The 18,008-nt window shown below is 43.5% G+C and overlaps 1 protein-coding gene across 4 annotated transcripts in view; it reads right to left on the bottom strand.

The window, feature by feature from the left end:
- Window positions 1-17,332, bottom strand: part of CLTCL1 (clathrin heavy chain like 1) — a 34,620-nt gene extending 17,288 nt beyond the window's left edge. For 3 of the 4 annotated variants that reach the window (XM_059484946.1, XM_059484945.1, XM_059484944.1), the window contains exons 1-10: window positions 17,108-17,323; window positions 8,663-8,870; window positions 4,385-4,653; window positions 3,957-4,118; window positions 3,386-3,499; window positions 2,081-2,254; window positions 1,611-1,808; window positions 1,104-1,304; window positions 830-982; window positions 172-294 (exon numbers count right to left, since the gene is read on the bottom strand). In XM_059484946.1, the coding sequence (XP_059340929.1) occupies window positions 172-294; window positions 830-982; window positions 1,104-1,304; window positions 1,611-1,808; window positions 2,081-2,254; window positions 3,386-3,499; window positions 3,957-4,118; window positions 4,385-4,653; window positions 8,663-8,870; window positions 17,108-17,149 (1,644 nt within the window). In that variant the 5' untranslated portion in view covers window positions 17,150-17,323. Of the gene's footprint in view, window positions 1-171; window positions 295-829; window positions 983-1,103; window positions 1,305-1,610; window positions 1,809-2,080; window positions 2,255-3,385; window positions 3,500-3,956; window positions 4,119-4,384; window positions 4,654-8,662; window positions 8,871-17,107 lie in introns of all 4 variants that reach the window. The other variant, XM_059484943.1, reaches the window with a different exon arrangement.
- Between the last annotated feature and the right edge of the window lie 676 nt (window positions 17,333-18,008).

Here is an 18,008-nt window from a genome sequence, read left to right as displayed (position 1 = left end):
AAAACATACTAGCCTCTAAAGACTCAATGACAACCAAACTTAACTAGACTATTTAGTCACTCCTCTAATAAAGATGACAAGAGATGTGAACCAGCCTTACCAGTCCCCAGGACGGTACTACACTATTCCCTCTGCCTAGAAAGAGACCAGTATTCTTGTTGTAGGCATCACCTGGTTAATGTTTGCCAGTGGCTCCTCATCCTGCACCAGCATCTGAGAGAACTGCAGGCCTTGTTCTGGACTGACTCTCATCACACTTCTCAGTAGGAAGATCCAGTCAGGGGTATAGCCAACCTAGAGATTTCAGAAGCAGTCATGCATATTTAGGAAGCTTTACACTTCTGTTAAGCCCTCAGATTCTTTAGCATAGGGACTATAAACTGTTGTGAGCTTGCAGTGCCCATCCCCCACCTTCCAGGAATTCTCAGACAAAAGCATTTCTAGTCTGTTGACACAGAAATTCAGTATTCACCTACTTAGTAACTGAACTTGTGCCAGGGCAGTTCTCTGGCTATGTATGAAAACTGCCTGGAATAAATTTTTCAACAGTCCTACAGGCCTATTTATCAAGTCCTAAACTTAAAAGTAGGCATTAAGCAATTTTTCTTTTTTTATGAATTACAAAACAAAGTCTGAGGAAGTCTGGAAGAATCTTATTTTTATTCTGTCAAATAAGCTTAAGCCAGTCCATTAAATTAATACTTCATAAAATTCTGGATGCTTTGAAGTTTATTTTTTAGATTTTTTAGACCATAGTAATACACCATGATTTGCACAATGGACACATTAAACATAAGACAGAGCCTGCAGTTTGTAATAAATGATTTACCTTCTTAGCATACAGCACTATTTTCTGGAATTGGCCAGTTTCAGCAAAGCACTGGATCACTTTGTTTGGCACATTAGCTCGAAGGTAGACGCTGAGTGCAAGGGTTGGGTCAGCCGTCTTCACCAAGTCTCCCAGCTCCTCCGAGCACTCCAGCTGAAGTCAGAAGTGGTATTTGGTCAAGCAGAACAATTCAGAGTTGTAGCATCAACAAAGTGTTGTTCACACTCAACTGTTAAAGGCAACAGAAGTAGGCTAATGTCACGATCGAGCCTACCTTGTCTTCCTTCAGCCACTTCTCCAGAAGCTGTTTGCGGCCCTGCTGCAGGACGGGGCGACAGAGCTCCAGAGATTCAAACTTGTTCAGCTGGCCCTGGTCAAGCAATATTCCAAAGTACTGGAGCAGGGGAGAGGCCTGCCCAGGCTGAGCTGGTACACTCTGGAACTTCCTAATTGTATCACTGGTACGTAGAATTCCCTGAACAGGCACAAGATAGAGAGAAGCAGTGTTTAACTAGTGGAGACTGAATAGCATTAGCAAAAAAAGCAGGTTGAAGAATAAACTGAAGCATCTACTGTTAAACCTTCAGGATAGAGACCATCAAATCAATGACTTTCTAGCAGGAAGTCAGTGGCCACAGAAAGTCCAGTCTGGTTAGAAATGCATAGCAGCCACTCCTTACGGCTTCTTTATGTTTTGAATGTCAAGCTCTGAAATGTAAGTGACCTAAGCAATCCACTAAGCTTAGGCAAGTTTCTAAGCTTTACCTTTGGAGTTACTTACCTTTGGTGCAGATGCAGCTACTTTAGCAGCATCTGCATAGTTTCCTTGAGCAAACAGCGTGTTGAACTTTCTGGCAAATAACTCCTCTGCCCCTGCCAGGTTACTCCGTATAGCCATTCGCAGTCCCAAGTCAGGATTCTGGAGAACATTCGTAGCGTAGTTCACAATGTTGTCTTCCTCAACACATACAGAAAGCACCTGCAAAGGACAAGAGGCATATTGAGGAGTACTGTCCTTTCCACAACTACTATGAAATATAACAACAAAATAGCTATGCAGCTCATCTGTGAAGGAGCAGATTAGTAAAAAACCAAGTTCTTCCTCAAGTAGCTCTGCACGATTAGACATAAAAACTGATTAATCAAATAGTCACTTGCTGTCTTCCATGACATTTGTTGCATCACTCCTTAGGTTTGTTACATTCCATTTGAACTTTAGAAGGCTCAGAAACAGAATGGTGGATTTGTTACCTGTCCTTTTTTGTTCACACCAATAATGCCTGAGGTAGGTTCATGAGGAGCTGTGACAAAGATAGTGTCAGCACTAATACGGTTCATGTAGATGCACACTCCAGACTCCAAGTCATACATGTGGATATAGCCATACTTCGTGATCAGATAAATCACACCATGCTTAATTCCAATCTGCCAAAAAACAGGTTTCCATTAGTAAAAACTAGTAAGATTGTAACACTTAACACAGCTGCCTTTATCCTAGTCACAAGAAAGCACTGCAGAGACATGCCTTTGTACTGACACTAAGAACAAATATAGCTTCAGGCTTCTTCCTTTCAAGACTCAAAAGCAATGAACAGCTTTGCTGGCCATTTGCAGCCATAGCTCCAGAGGTTGAAGGGAAATTAAAATTCATCTGCAGCAAAGAACATACTCCTCATCCTAATAAGCCAAGCTGAGGAGAAAAGTTTGGGCATAATTAGCATTCTAGTCTAGATATGTTCAGAAATATTAATGAGATAATCCCATTCTCTTCCAGCAAAGCCTACCCAAAGCACCAGCAGAATCTAAACCAAGCTCATCTACTGAGTACTCCAGTTTATCTGTCAAGTCACTGAAACTGGGGAGGCTTTCAAGCCAAAAGGGTCCTCAGACATAAAAGTACTCTCCCCTTGGAACAAGTCTCTGGATGTTTTGTTAATTAAACCTTAAGCTGAAGTATAGAGCCACAGATGCACCTTAGTTATGGGCATCTCTTGGTCTATTTCCAAAGCTGGTCTATCAGACTTATCAGCAGTCTTAGGCTCCAAGATAGTCTGATTTTATGACACATTTCTAGTCCTAGAGACATGCTTGGTAAATTTGGTCTGTGATAGCAACTAGCTCTATTCTTTCCTAAAAAATCTCACACTTATGCCCCAAACTGCCTTTTCTGTGCTGCTACTACAGGAGGTATGCTAATATTCCTATCCAGAACTTGGAACATTAGTAGGAAGCTGAATAGCCGAAGTGATGTTGGATACACTCTCCCTGAACACACTCTCATGGGTTTTTTTCTGTTGTCTGTTTAATTGGTTTGGTGGGGTTTTTTTTTGTAGAAGTTTTGTGGGGGCTTTTTGTTTATTATTTTTTAAAATATAGGAGCAGTTTAAATACTTAAGTTACTGTTTTAATGTCCATGCTACCTCCCACAAACCCATTACACCCCCTCCCCAGAACTAGGAAGAATGACAGCAAAGCACTATAGAAAGCAATCTTTGCAGCAGATGTCAGCTCCTTGCCAGGCTATAAAGCTCATTTTTTGGGGGGTCAAACATTTACCTGCATTGCCACAGGAAAGTCTGTCTGTGCCTCAGGTGGGAAAAACACATCAACAGCTTTCTTAACAAATGGCTGATTTCCAGTAGCTGGCTGACCTACTTCGATTATGTGCAGCTAGGAAGAAAAGAGCTCATGTCACAAGATTGCCTGCAAGTGCAGCCACATGAAAGGAGTTCCTTTCCTCAGATATGCTACTGAAGTCATCTGCCACATTTGGCCAACACAGTCTGGGGAGCTGTGCTCCACATATTCAGAATGTTAAATTTTCTGGAACCTGATAAACTAAAACCTGGGAGGAGAACAAAAAAAAACCCCCAAAACAACCCCTCTTTTTATGAAAGTGACTATTCCTATTCAAGCCAACCCATTCAAGATATTTTGAGTCACACTTGTCAATTCATCAGTTTTGGAGGACAAGACTAGTAAAGACAAGGCATTTACTGTGGTGTTACCTCAGCCCAGCACAGACTGCTCAGCAGTTGTAAGCATATCCAATGCTAATGAATTTCACATTCAGTTTGATGCAAACAACCTACCTATGGCACTACAGGAACATAGCTGTAGAATTTACCTTGCCTCCTGCAGGACTCCTCACAGCAAAACAGAAGAGGGTAGAAGGTTTGGCATTTCCCTCTATTTTGAATTCTGCAAATGCTGCTGCATGGCCTTCTATAGGTTGGGAGACTTTTCTATCAACTGAGTACAGCTGCATTGCACCAACCACACGATTTTGCTAGAAAAAAGAAAAGGTTAGCTTTTAGAGAAGACTTCAAATGTTAGTAGCAAGATCCTTGGGACAGTAAACTAAAAAGCAGCAAATGCCTCTCATCCCCTCCTCCAACACTTGAACCAAACTAGAAGTCAGGCTATTTCTACACAAAAGATAGCTTTGAATTTTTTATTTACAGAAACCAAGGTTAAACTACAGCAGCTATTAAGTGAAGTGGGACCAGGTCTCTCCCAATTACCTTCATAACATATTGCTGCCAGGGAACTTACCTGTGCTGAAATTCCTATCAGCAGCAGCCATTTTTGGTGTTCATCTGTTCTGTAATTGATGATTTGGCAGCCTGCAAGACTAGCATGTCTATCAAACATCTTTTGGGGTTGTGATTCTCCCTCCATGCTCCAGTGGTACACTGCTGTCTCTGTCACCAAGGCAACTGTATTCACAGATATCCATTTCCAGAAGATCACTTCCTCAGCCATTGTGTGGGCTTTCATTTTACTTTTCATCTCAATGTTAAAGATCTGAAGTGTTTTCCCAGCTAGTATGACAAAATCCAAGAAACATCACAGATCAATTACCACAATGGCCATCCTGTAGTGCCCATTTACAAGCACCCAGTTTAAGCCACTGTTGCAGTGGTGCTACAGACAGGGTTAGTGTCCTGTCACATCTCAGTCTCCTTAGACACCTGACTCTGAACAGAATCCCCTCTCCACCCCCAACACTTGTACCATCCCAAAACCGAACACAATCTCCTTATGGACACTCACACAGACATTCCAACAACTGACAAGCACAGACACTTCAATTTACTGTAAGCTGCAGTAAAAAACAGTCTAAGCTACAGAGCTTGTGTAAACTCTTGTGCTGCCAGCTGGCAGCACTGCTATGCCAAGTTACAGATGCCTAGTAGATGTCACTCAGTATAATTAATAGAAAGAATGGCTCCACTTTATGTCAATTTAGTAGCTGCTGTAGATGACTTGGACCGAGTCAAACAGCATGAGACTTGAAATGGCTTCAGACAGCCAAAGATCACAGCTCCCATTTTGTTTTCCTGTTGGATGAACTGCACACTGGACTAGGTGGGCTTCATACAACAAGTATCTACTAGAGAGGGCAGTCAAAAGCTCAGAAAAGCTATAGGAAGGTTTGGAGGTTTAGGTCCAGTTAAGATTACCTCTTCATGATTTAGGAAACTACACTGCAGGTTTAAGCTTGATTTCAGTAGTCCTTTTAAACAACCAGAACTCTACCCTGCTAAGCAGACATAAAACCAATGCTAACTGAACCAAATTATAAAGAATAAGGGAATCCACTCCTTTCATGAAGTCAAAGTGATGTTTTATTTTACTGCAGATGAGACAACTCAGCTCCAGGAATATTCTTTTCTGTTCACAAGACACCCACTCAGACTGCTGAAATATTGGCTTGTAATGCCATTATTTCTATTCCCATTTCAGAAGTGTTTCCTGCTAGTAACACTTGTGACTGCCAAACTGGGAGATGTTCGCTGATAGATAAAGGCTGCTGGCCATGGAGAAATCGTATTCAGGAGTTACTAATCCCAAGTTAATACGTATCTTGAACTGTTCTATAATGTTTTAGCATAATTTATACATAAATTGATCATGTTACTTGAATGCAGTGCCAAGAGACAATGCAAGACTTAAGAGCTATCACATGCAGCATTTGCTGCCTGGTTTAACAGCATTGAGAACTGTCAACCTGATCAACAGCATCCCAGGAGAGCTTGCTAGCTTCCCTGGGACCAAAAGCAGCCTGCTAATGAACACTGTGCTCTGCACATGCACTTTCTGTGTTAGACAGATGCACTAAGCCCAGTAAACTGATAGCTGGAAACAGTGTATTTACTCTCTTGGACAACACTTTGTTCAGCAGTGGCCCGGTGCTATCAAAAGATGGATTTTCAACTGCCACAGTGTGCAGCCTCACATGCAGCCAGGACACATGAGTTCTGGAAGGGCTCTGGTCACCATCTAAACAACAATCCCAGAAGAACTGCTCTTAAGGACAGACTTCCTGAACAGGAAACAGTATGCCTTTCCTAGGTTTAAGAACATAGGAGAAACTGACAAACAACTAAGAGCTCATGGTTGCCTCTTTTCTAGACTAAATTTGACTGCTATATCACAGATGGAAATGGCTTCAACAAGCTTCACTAGGCAGTTTAGCCCTGGATGTTGGGAGCTGCAGACAACACTGCTTTACATCTCCCTAAATGTGGCAACATATATTCAAATTTCACAGTAACTAAACTATTGAAAATTCTGTTATTTGGATTGAGAAGCAGGATCTGCTATACAGTCATAGTGAGGCCAAGTGTGAATTTGAGTCTTATGTCTACTTGAACACTTTAATAGGTCAAGATTCTAGACAAAAAGACTTAAGGTTTTTCTGATCAAACTACCAAACTGGTGAATCTATTTAGACTACACAGGTGTAATCAAGTAAGCAGATTAGATTTCTGAACATCAGCACAAGAACTTACATTACAGTTGACTGGAGCATGACATTTCTCCATTACACAAAGAATGGAAGCACCCTCAAATGCTGCATTCTCCACTTACAGCCACTGCTGAGCACTCCCAGTACAGAGCAGTGCAAGAGGACCAAGAACACAAGGACGATGCATAAATCTTGGTACACCACGAGAATGCCACATGCAATCCAGAAATGAAATTGTGCATACTGTACATCAGCTAAAATCAAGACCCATTTCATTTCTTTTTCTGAGGGTGAGTTGCTACATTTATTGCTCAGTAATCCTGGGATTACGAGCAACTGCCCATCATGGCACACAGAGTCACAATATGTAACCATTTTGACTATTGAAGCCTCAGTCAATCAGCAGGGAGAAGTCTGCAGAGACAGACTGACTTAATCCACGTCTTCAGGTTATCATGGATAACATATTGGTTAGGTAGCTCTATTAACCCTCTTTCTACCCAACCTTCTGACCACTAGATTATTTACAGAAGAGATCATTAAGTTTGCAACACTTGACAACACAACTCTGCATGTCAACATCATTAACTCAACCTTGTTGGTTCAGAGGAGAGATTTACTCACTCTGAATGGACAGAATAATGCTCCTTTTGAACAAGTCTTAACTGGCAAGAGTAAAGTTATATTCTTTGAAGCTGATGATAATCCATTTAGTTAGTATATTAGTTTTCAAACCTGATTATGTAGTTTCCTTTTAAGAGGTAGATGAAGCTCTGCTAGTGTAGAGAAGGCACTTTCCTTGCCAATACAGTTTGCTTAAAGGGGTCCAAGATAAAGGACAGTAAACTCACAACAGATCTGATTTTTTTTATTATTATTACCTTTACCCATACCCAGGGTAAGGCAGTCCTTTGGAAGATGCATAACTATCACTACAAGTGAAGTCAATATTCACTTTAGTTCTCACCTTATGTCAGTATAAGTCTGAGATCAAAGAGAAGTTGCAGGTTTTGCACCAGTTCTAAGGATGGTTTCTTGGACCCCCAAGTAATTTCACCATGATTTTTCACAATAAAAACCACACTTAAGCAGAAATGAACAGCACACAGGACATGCTAGCAGGTCTCTCATAAAAATATTGCAACTTCATTTTGTCTATCAACTGTACTTCCATCACATATACACACAAACATGAGAAGCACACTCTTCTCCTTCACTCGGTACAGTCAATAGTCAAAAGAGCCAAATGGTTAGAAACAAGCCAATGGAGAACATGATCACTGCAATACCAGTTGGGGATTAAGATTCCCCCACCTGGCCATGAAGTGAACTGTCAAATGGCTACCTTAAAGTTCAGTACTTTTTATGAGATGGGACCATTCTGTACTACCAAACATACAATGTCAGGACAGAGTTCACTCACCATCTGTTTAGATAAGATGCAGGAAGAAAAGTACATAGTCAGTAACAGTTATTGCCATTAAATACCAGATGTTGGTCATTTGAGAAAAGAGCCAGACATGAATTAAAAATTACTACTTTGATCTCAGAGTGCTACTTAAAAGCAGTAACAAAACCACAGGTAGCAGTAAGCAGAGGTCTTCCAGCTGCAAGACCTCATAACTGTCAAATTTAACATGTTTGTTATGTTCAGACTTTTACACTTACTGGCCATCCTTATGACATTTTTGTCACTATGTAGTAAAAACTTCAGAGCTGCAAGAAAGGACCAGGACAGGGCAGAAAACAGAATAGGGCTTTACACCCCTATTCATCTATACTAGTGTCCATTATGTTTACAATACCTGTTTAAGGGGAAAGTATACAAGAGGCTGACCTGGTCCTCAGTGAGGATAGGAGGCTGCAGTGCCAGGTCCAAGCAACTCACATCCATTTGGAGGCAAATCATCCATAGATTACTGAAAGATCTACTACCAAAAATACAGCATGCAAGTTCAGGCAAGAATTCTTGTCCTCATATACATTCTTCTTAGAAAGTTTATATAGAATTTAAGAGCACTAATAAGTAGTAGAGCTAAATAGCAGTTTTCATACTGCAGTCATAAAGGGTGACTCACCTTTGAGTGCTATTACTTTAGAGGCTGGATTCATGATGGCACTTTCTGCAGAAATTGGACGTCTGATGGGTGTTGTTGGATCACTCATGTCAATTATCACTACTTGTGCCTGCTCTCCTACTTTCTCCCTTATGCAGATGAACTTGTCAGACTCCATTGTTAGGGTGCTGAATCCAATGTTTGCTGGATTAATGCCCAAATTTTGGAGCTAGAAAGACAAAAGAAGAGTACTTTATTATCCTTCCCATGTTGAAGGTCTAACTCAAGCCTCTACGTCTAAAATCTCCTCCAGAAGGAAATGCAAGACTGATGAATTTCTCTGATTAAAGTGTACACTACTGAACTCTGAGTCTCTTTGTTCCACAGGCAAAGAACTACACAATTGTCAGCATTCAGGTCCTAAAAACATTCTGAAGTTGCATTATTGATGCAAACTAAAAGGAGTTTTAACTTATGTGTTTATTACTTAACATGGTTCTAGTATGTGATAAAGACTACACCAGCAGTAGCACCACTACTCCAGTTTTATCAAGGCTGGTAAATTTGATGTACAAAACTTAAGTGGCAGAATGACAATGTTCAGCATCAGAGGGCAGTACAGAAAGAATCAATTACCCAAATGCAACCCCCTCCTAGCAACAGTGTAGAAGGAAGTCTACACAGCAGGTCTCAGTTGGCCTGCAAGTGGACTTGTTCATCTTGCTTCACACCTAATTCTCACCAGTGAAAGGTAAGAAAGATGTGTTAAAATAAACAATCATTTCATCTCTCCTTGCCCAAGATGTCATGCCATGAGGCCCAACAACAAAGGCAAGGGTTGTGATGCAGGCCCCTTCCAGCCATACATCCAGCTCTAAAAACATAACTTGTGCTCAACCACACAACAGTAAAACCAAAGTAGGTACTCTAAATGTCACCTGGAGTCATTCTGAGCTGCCAAACAGACTACCCAACAAGACACCTATGTATATATATAATTTTCATCCTTTTGTGTTAACTTTATTTCCATTCACTCTCAATTTCAGTTAACAGGAGGAGGTGGTAGTGAACAAATGTCACTGTTCCATTGGTCCACAGTAAATCAGATTCACCTGTGCAGCACAGCCTGGTTTAGTACATGAGTAAGCTGCATCTTCTACAACTGTAACAAGCCCGAGCACCTGCTTTATGCCCCAAAGCAATGCTTTTCAAGCACAGGAACTGCATCAGCTTCACTGAAGCTTCTCAAAGGATTAACCTATACTGCTTCTCAGGGCACTGCAAGTGAAAAATTATTGCCCTCAAGGAGACAGAACACAGTCTACCACCAGCATCACTGAGTCATTACACTCCTTTGATACACACCACCAGGAGCCTCACACAATAGACTAAATCCCTTGGGCAAGAAGTCCCATGATGGCATCACAAACACTGTTTCAGTGTGTTTGAGCTGGCTGATCATGGCTTGTTACAGGTTCTGTAATGCTCCTCACTAAAATGTAAACTGGGTATGTAACAGAGATACCTCAAAGTGTGATGTGTTGGGACTGTGCCCAAGAATGCCTCAGGAATTGTTTGTTTTCTGTTGAGCTGACTAATGAAGAGCTATTCAGCTCAGTAATTGCTAATCTCAACAGACTCAACTTTCAGTAATGTAATATAAGCCAAATGTACGAATGCATAAAAAGACATTTACTCACTCCCATAAGTGTTTCTCAGCAGAACTGTGAGCCATTCAGCTAACTCCTCACTTCAGGGGTAAATACTTCACACACAATAGTAAACTTCAGCAGGCGCCATTCATTCCAAAAGAGAATCAAAGTTTAGGCACAAGGTTATCAGATCATGCTTGCACCCAGAGTTCTGAAAACAAATCTAGCAGGTAGGTGGCTAATACATGCTTCTGTGTCAGGAAGGAAAGAAGTTTTCATACCAAGATAACCTGTGTACCTTTCATATGTAACACACAATGTTTTAGCACCCAATAAACATGCAAGTTTTAGCTCCACCAACTTCTGTGGCTTTGGACAACAGAAGAATAAATAACAGGCTCTTAATTCCTCTGTTCTTGCTCACTTGCTCTACACCAGACAATGTCCACATATTGCCACAAATTACACGCTCACATATTTGACACTTAAGCACTTTGATGCTGAGTTTGTTCCGAGTCCATCTGCCAACAGAGTACAGTCCATTATAAGAGACTCATTAAGAGTCACAAGAGTAGTCAAGAGATTTAACTGCAGCACAACTAAGTTCCTAACTTGATTTAATTAATCCAAATTCAGATGTATTTCCAGAGTATTGAAGCAGAAACACAGCTTTTTCAAGGTCTCTTCTCAATTAGTGTGCTTCAGTCTGACTTACTCTTCAAGAGACAGCCCCTGAACACTCATTTTGCAAAGTGAGAACCTTGAGGCATTTCCTTGAAGTTCAGCTTTAAACCCACCATTACTCACTTCAAAGTCTGCTCCCTGTTTAAGAAAACATTTTGGGTATCTTTACTAAGGCAAGTATGATTTTGCAACACACTCTGGTATTAAAATTTCCTGCTTTAACATATGATAAAATCTAGCAGAGACTTCAGAAAAGGTAATGCTAAATTCTGCTTGAGTATCACTGCCATCGTTATTATTAGGGAAACCCATCACATCTTTTAAAGGCTAAATGCCAGTACTCCCTAAAGGACGGTCATGTGAGTACTGCAAGCCTCAGTCAATGATGACAGCACTTCACAGTTTAACAGTCTGAAAACACTGAAGACTGTTCCTACCATCAGGGGAATGGTATGTGTCCCCCTGAGATATGTGAGGCACTGTAAGAGCCTATTTCTTACTGACTATACAGAAGAACATGAGCAGAATCCCTCCACCATCAAATAACGTGCATCAGCCAGCATCACTCTTACCCTGGATGGGACAAATCTTCCATGATGATCTGAACAACGTTGTTCTAAAGCACCTTCCCTCCCTTCCTCAAGAATAAAATGAGTATAACTTTATTACAGGAGGTAGCAAGCACTTAGCTATGTATATTAAAAGGCCTCAGGTAAAGATGCTACAGATCATTACTGAGGCTTATATATATTAATTAGCGAATTTTCAGTTTATTTTCATAAAGGAGTGAACAACAGGCCTCTCAACTACTACTGAATTTTCATTTTTTATTATGCTTCTTAGTCAAGCAGTACCCTCTCTCAAACTAAGGCTGTTTTCTTCTGAAAATAAAGATTCACCACTACACAGTCATTCCCGAGTTATTTATTACAATTTCCATTATTCCATTTACCATAATTTCCATTATTTCACCCACACTTTACTTTTGGGTAATCCAGTTAAGCCCTACCAAGCAGCCCCATGTAGGTTACAGCAAGCCCTGCTGTAGGGGAAAGGGCAACATTCTGTTCCACAGGTAACACCCTAATGCCTCTCCCGCCCTAACACCCATTAGCTACACACAGAGCACAGAACCATTCTCATTATCAGGCTGAATGAACCAGATAAACAGGGATTTTTGCTTCATAGATATCTAGTACTACAACAGAGTGGATTAGATACCATAAAACCTTCAAGCATTTTATGGATATTGAGAACTTACTGACATGGTAAAGATTAAACTAAGATGTATTATTTGTTTCTCAACATGAATGAAGACACAAAGATATTCAGGATGAAAGACCATTATTAATATGATATTTAGTCTTTCTCTGTTCTTTACCAGCACTGTACCATTTGCTAAGAAATTAACTCAAGATGTCTCTTACACAAGAGCTTTACTAAATATTGAGCATTCTAATGCATTTCCCTTATGTGGAGTGCAGCAACCCAGGCCAGCTGCACAGTTGGTCTGAGCCAGCACAGACCAACTCAGATACTGACACCTCCAGTCTTCAAACTAAGCCTATTTCTCTACTGAGAAATAATTAACCCTTACTGTCTAATACTGCCACTCCAGTAATTGGGACCTACCATCAGTTAAATGGAGTCAGAACTCTGTGAATTTAGTATCTCTTCAGAGTTTAGTGTGAATATCCCTTTTCAGTTTCATGCCACATAATTCTAGCATAAATGCTTGTTAGAGGTGATCAACTATTGCTTCTAAGGCCATTAGAAAAGAGTAAGGCTTGGACAAAGGCTGTATGCACCCAAATAAAAACTGCCTGTTAAAAGCTCTGTGAGCAGACATCTTTTTAAACTTAATACAAACCAGGAATGCAGTAATAGCTTCCCATAACTCTTACTCATGTAACTACATAAAGCTCTGATCATCCCCAGTAAGGATGTGCATGTAATTGTTGGACATTCCTGCTCAACTGCTCACCCTCACCTCACCTCCTGCTGTAGTTCCCATTCTGACAGCTGAGGGACACCAAGGAAGTATGGAAGACCTAAAACCTGCAAGACCACTGATCTGAGCTGCAGCTGCAATCAGGCTTTCATCTACAGTGGCATTTACTCCCTACACAAAAATCTATTTCTGTATGTTTGTGATGAGGATTGAATCATCTATCAAATGAGTTATCACTACCATGTGAAGGACACTTCTGAATCCAATGAGCAAACTGAGGCTCTTCATCACTGAATAGCTGAATCAAGTCATAATATTTAGCCCTACCTTTTGAAAACAAATCTAAAAAGTCACTTACAGCTTGCAAATATTCCTGAGTGCTTCTTAAGTGCACACGTCCAACCAAAGCCAACTTACGAAAACCATCCAGCTCAGTCATGCCTATTGCACAACAGATAGTAATTCTTAATAAGACAAGTCAGACTATCCAAACAGAAAGTGGTTTTGTCTTGAAAATGATGGAAATCAATCTACATCCTTTATGCTTAAACCAGGATATTTTAGCTTGTCAGTGCTGCACCAAGATGTGCAGCACTTCCACACTGAGAGCATGCCATGCACACCAGTTTTCTCACAGTAGCTGCCTGTGCTCAAGAGGCTGGATCAGTTACTGAACAGGCAGCAGAACTTTGTGTCTGTGCATCAAAGGTTCCAATCTTGGAACCCGAGATCTTGCTTAAGCAACAGTTTTCCCCATAGACAAGCAAAGATTTTTGCTAGTGAGAAAAAAACTCAGAGGCACAAAGAGACAAAAGCAATGACTAAGTGAAGGAAAAGTTTAATTTTAGATCAGGAACACTTTGTACACTGGATTCCAGTAGTACTGCTTCCAGTCTATCTACCAGTATATTTGGTCTTTTACTGCACTTCCATTGTAAAGTACAATTCCCTTGGAAGAGGTCAATCTGGCAAATAATTCATAATTCACTGCTCCAACAGAAATGCTGGAGTTAAGAACCTGATTAAATCACATTAGCTTAAGTAGTATGCATGAGTAACTCAGTGCAGCAGGACTTGGCATAGTTTGCACTGCTGCAGCTGGGCAGCCACCAGACAGATAAAAACTGAGTCCTTGTCTTATTCCCCTCCCTTGCTATGGAACCTAAAACTCCAATATCCTCTGGGGAAAAAATGAGCAAGATGAAAGCTCTTAATAAATTTGTGAAGACTTGTAGTGACAGAGTTCATATCTAAAAATAACTGTTCAATTGCATCAAATGGAGCTAAACAAACAGACTGAATTCCTTCTACCACATCAAGACCTGCATATCTTTTTTTCACTGCAACCATTCTCTATCCTTCAGCTCACACACGACTTGAACACACAAGCTGTAACAACTTCAAATTCAACGTGCCCTGTGACTGGCAGTCACTCCCCCTGCACAGGCTTGGAGCTACTACAGTTAGAAGGATGATCAATGTAAGACAAAATGAGCTGCACAAAGAATGTAAACAGTCTGCCTGATCCCCAGCACTCCTCCAATTCTACATGGACCAGGATGCCTGTTTCACTTCACACTGCCAGTTACCCACTTCCAGCAAGAGAGAGTGGGAGAGAAGCATTCAGGATTTAGCACTGCAGCTTATGTTTAGCTCCTCTGGAGAGCACTTTCTGCACGGTTCAGTTCTGCTTTACATACATACAACTACCTCGGGAAGACACTGAACTTAAGGGAAATAATGTTTCATCAGCAACAGGCTGAACTTGGAATTAATTATAGCACTAACTGATATTCTAATCACTTACAGCTGTATTAATTAAAAAGGCTACAGGTAGAAACAGTACACAGATTGAATTAAGGCACAGAAAGATTTTATAACTCTGAATCACTGGAACACACAACAATTACATGGAATTTTAACTTTTTGGCTTTATCATAAAGCAGCACAGTAGATTTATCATATCAATTTTAAATATGATAATTTAACCATAGTCAAGACAATTACTTGAAAGGAATGTGGGGGGGGGAGAGAGATTAATCTGATAAGGCTAAATATGTGTGACAGTGTAGTATTATGAAAAGAAGGCTTAATGTTTTCACAAATTCTCTACCAGACAACAAGCACCATGTAACATTAATTCATGACTTTTGATTCTAGTTTACAACATCCAGTGAGTTAAAGCTGATATAACTGTACTGCAGATATCCAGCCAGAGCAAACACAAGAGTTCCTACATTCCTTCCATTTTCCCTCCCTATTTATCCCACCATGTAGGGACAACTGCAGAAGCAGCATGAGGAGGCTCCTGCATGCCTCCTCCCAGCTCCCACTGATTTCAGTCTGACTTCAGCAGAGCACTGCTTTGGGGCTTCTGCACTCAGCCTGGGCAAGAGGCAAAGGAATATACAGCAAAGAGTGAATGCTGAAGAAGTTTGTTCCTACATGCTAGCAATGGACACCCCAGGGTTCTCCCTGCTCCTCCATGCAGCTTTCATGCTGAGAAAAAGTAACTCAAGCACAGGTTTAGCCTTTTCAATAAGATCAAATTGCTTAAGGGCAAAAATAGAGTATGACTTCAGTACAAAACCCTTGAAAAGCAGGTGGGCAGGCCCCTCACCCAAACCTGAGGTAGCACAATGCTGATATTGGCAGTGCTGCAAGACACACAACACTGGTAATCACAGAAACAGTCACTTAACATGCAAAGCAGCACAGGACACCTCCTGCATATTAAGTGGGATGTCCTCACACTGCTATTGTATAGATCAAGCACAATCAGCAGGATTGGTTATGCTTGCCAGTTTTAAATGGCAAGAACTATATGCTCTCTAAAAAGAGTCTGACAACAAAATCACTTTGATCCCAAGTTTCTCACTCAGACAGCTGTTCTGCAGCTCCTACAAACCTGAGATTACTATATTCACTGCTATAGTGACCAGGGAGGGGTGGTAGAATTCTTCACCATGTTAAACTCTCCTAACCCATGAAAACTAAGAGGACACAGGTTTGTCTCTTCCCTTGGACAGAGATTAGATATTTCTGGAATTCACTCTAATTACTGGATTTTTTCCAGTTAGAGCTCCTTCTAGGGTCACCAGGGCAGTTCTTCCAGTTAAGCAAAAAAATACATACCAAAGGGAGCTAGAAGTGGCCATAACCATTTCCCAAGCTGAAATGCCCAGAGTGGCACGCAGTCCACACTGGGGGATGATACCTAGTTCGTATTTTGAAATGGATGCCTGACTTGACAGAAAGGGGCGGTACAGCGACAGAAGGATGACTTGCCAAGTCCACTTCCTGTTCTCTCATTCATTTAGCAAATTCCTTTAATTCCTGCCTCAAACTGCACGTTCAGAGACTGCTGTTCTCTCACTCCATTTACAAGCCTCCCTCACCACCAGGTCACAAGGAAACACATAAACCGGTTTGTCTGTGCTGCATCCATAAGCTATGGATCTTTTCCAATGCTGGCGTTACGGTTTTCACAGGATATTAAGAACAGAACCATGTCATTCTGGGGGAGGATTTTTTTAATATTGTTATGTTTGGAAGGAGGGACAGCGGCTGTGCAGCTTCCAAGTCCAAACGGTTTCTTGCACTTCATCTCACCAATTTCCTCACAGCTGCACAAAAAGAGGTTCCCAGGAACCTTCGCGATCCAGAGGTTGATGGTCGTTTAGGTGAAAGAGAAAAACCACAATCTGCCTGCAAGACTGCGGCGTCCGTCCAAGCCGAGGCGGGGGAGCGCCCGCGGTGCCCGGGGCGAGCAGCGCGGCTCCGGCGCGGCGCCGCCCCCTCCCCGGAGCGGGAGGTCCCTCAGGCGACGAGTGACTCTGCACAAATCGCGGCCGCTCCGCACGCCGCGGGGACGCAGCTCCGGGGATAGAAGGATGGACGGACGGACGGATGGATGAGCAGAAGCGGCGGCTCAGAGTCCGCACCGGGGGCGGGCTCGGCCCCGCACGCCTTCCCGCGGCGCGCAGCGGGACGGCGGCCGCGCTCCGCAGGGAAGGAAGGAGGGGACGGAGGAGATCCCCCCGCGGCCTGGCCCCCTCTCCCCGCCCTCAGCGCGCCCCCGGCCCGCCTAGGCCGCGGCCCCCCCTCTCCTAAAGACGGGGTGAGGCAGAAGAGGGGGACCCCAACCCCGTGCCTTTTCTGCTGCCCCCCTGCGCTCACCTGGAAGTGCTCCTGGAAGCGAATGGGCAGTATCTGGGCCATGGCTGGGGGCGAGCTCCCCGGGGCAGGGGCGCGGGGCAGGGGCGGGCGGTGAAACGGGGCAGCCGCCGGTGCTCCCCTCACGGCGGCGGAGGCGGCGCAGGCGCGGAGCCCTCCCTGGGATGGCGCCCGGCGCGCCCGCCGCTATCCTCGGCCTCAGTGCGGGGCCGCTCACTCGCCGAAATCACTCCGCACCTCAGCCTGCCAGGGTCTCCTCAAATAGTCCCTCCCTGCCGCGCTTCTTCCTCCGCCCATCGCCGCCGCCTCCCGCCCGCCCTCACCCTCCTGCCTGACTCTGCCCCGCTATCTCTCACTCCCGCTGAGGGTACGGGCTGTGAGGAGCGGGTGGTCCCCGCCGCGGCTACGGCCAGCGGAGAGGGGCGGGAGGGGTTGTCAGAGTGCAGGTATCCCTCCGCTGCTGCTGCCACACACGCTCACGTGACGCGGCCCCCTCCCCGGCCCCCTCGGGCGCTGCCCCCGGCCAACCCTCACCCCGGGCCGGGGCTCCTTCTGACCCATCCGCACCCCGATCCCCCGGGGCTCCTCCTGGCCCCTCCTCACCACGATCCCCCGGGGCTCTTTCCGACCCACCCTCACACCAGCCCCCGGGGTCCCTCCCGACCCACCCTCACACCGGCCCTCAGGGCTTCTCCCTTCCTTTCCCCGCAGCCGCGCGGCGGTGCCGGGGCGATGCTCCCCTCAGCTCCCGCCGGAGGTGAGGAAGACGGGGAACACCCAGGACCTGCCTGGTTGGCACTGGAAGCCAGTAGCCGCCTGCCTGGCACCTGCCGTCGTGGCTGGCTCTCCCAAAGTGTGGCACTTGTCCTCCTTGGCAGCCCCAGAACCCCAAAGGCACTGGGTT

The sequence above is a fragment of the Ammospiza nelsoni genome, chromosome 18 (assembly GCF_027579445.1).
Source record: "Ammospiza nelsoni isolate bAmmNel1 chromosome 18, bAmmNel1.pri, whole genome shotgun sequence".
Lineage (NCBI taxonomy): Eukaryota > Metazoa > Chordata > Aves > Passeriformes > Passerellidae > Ammospiza > Ammospiza nelsoni.
Note: the sequence above shows the minus strand (reverse complement) of the source record. Positions and strands in the feature narration are given on the sequence as shown.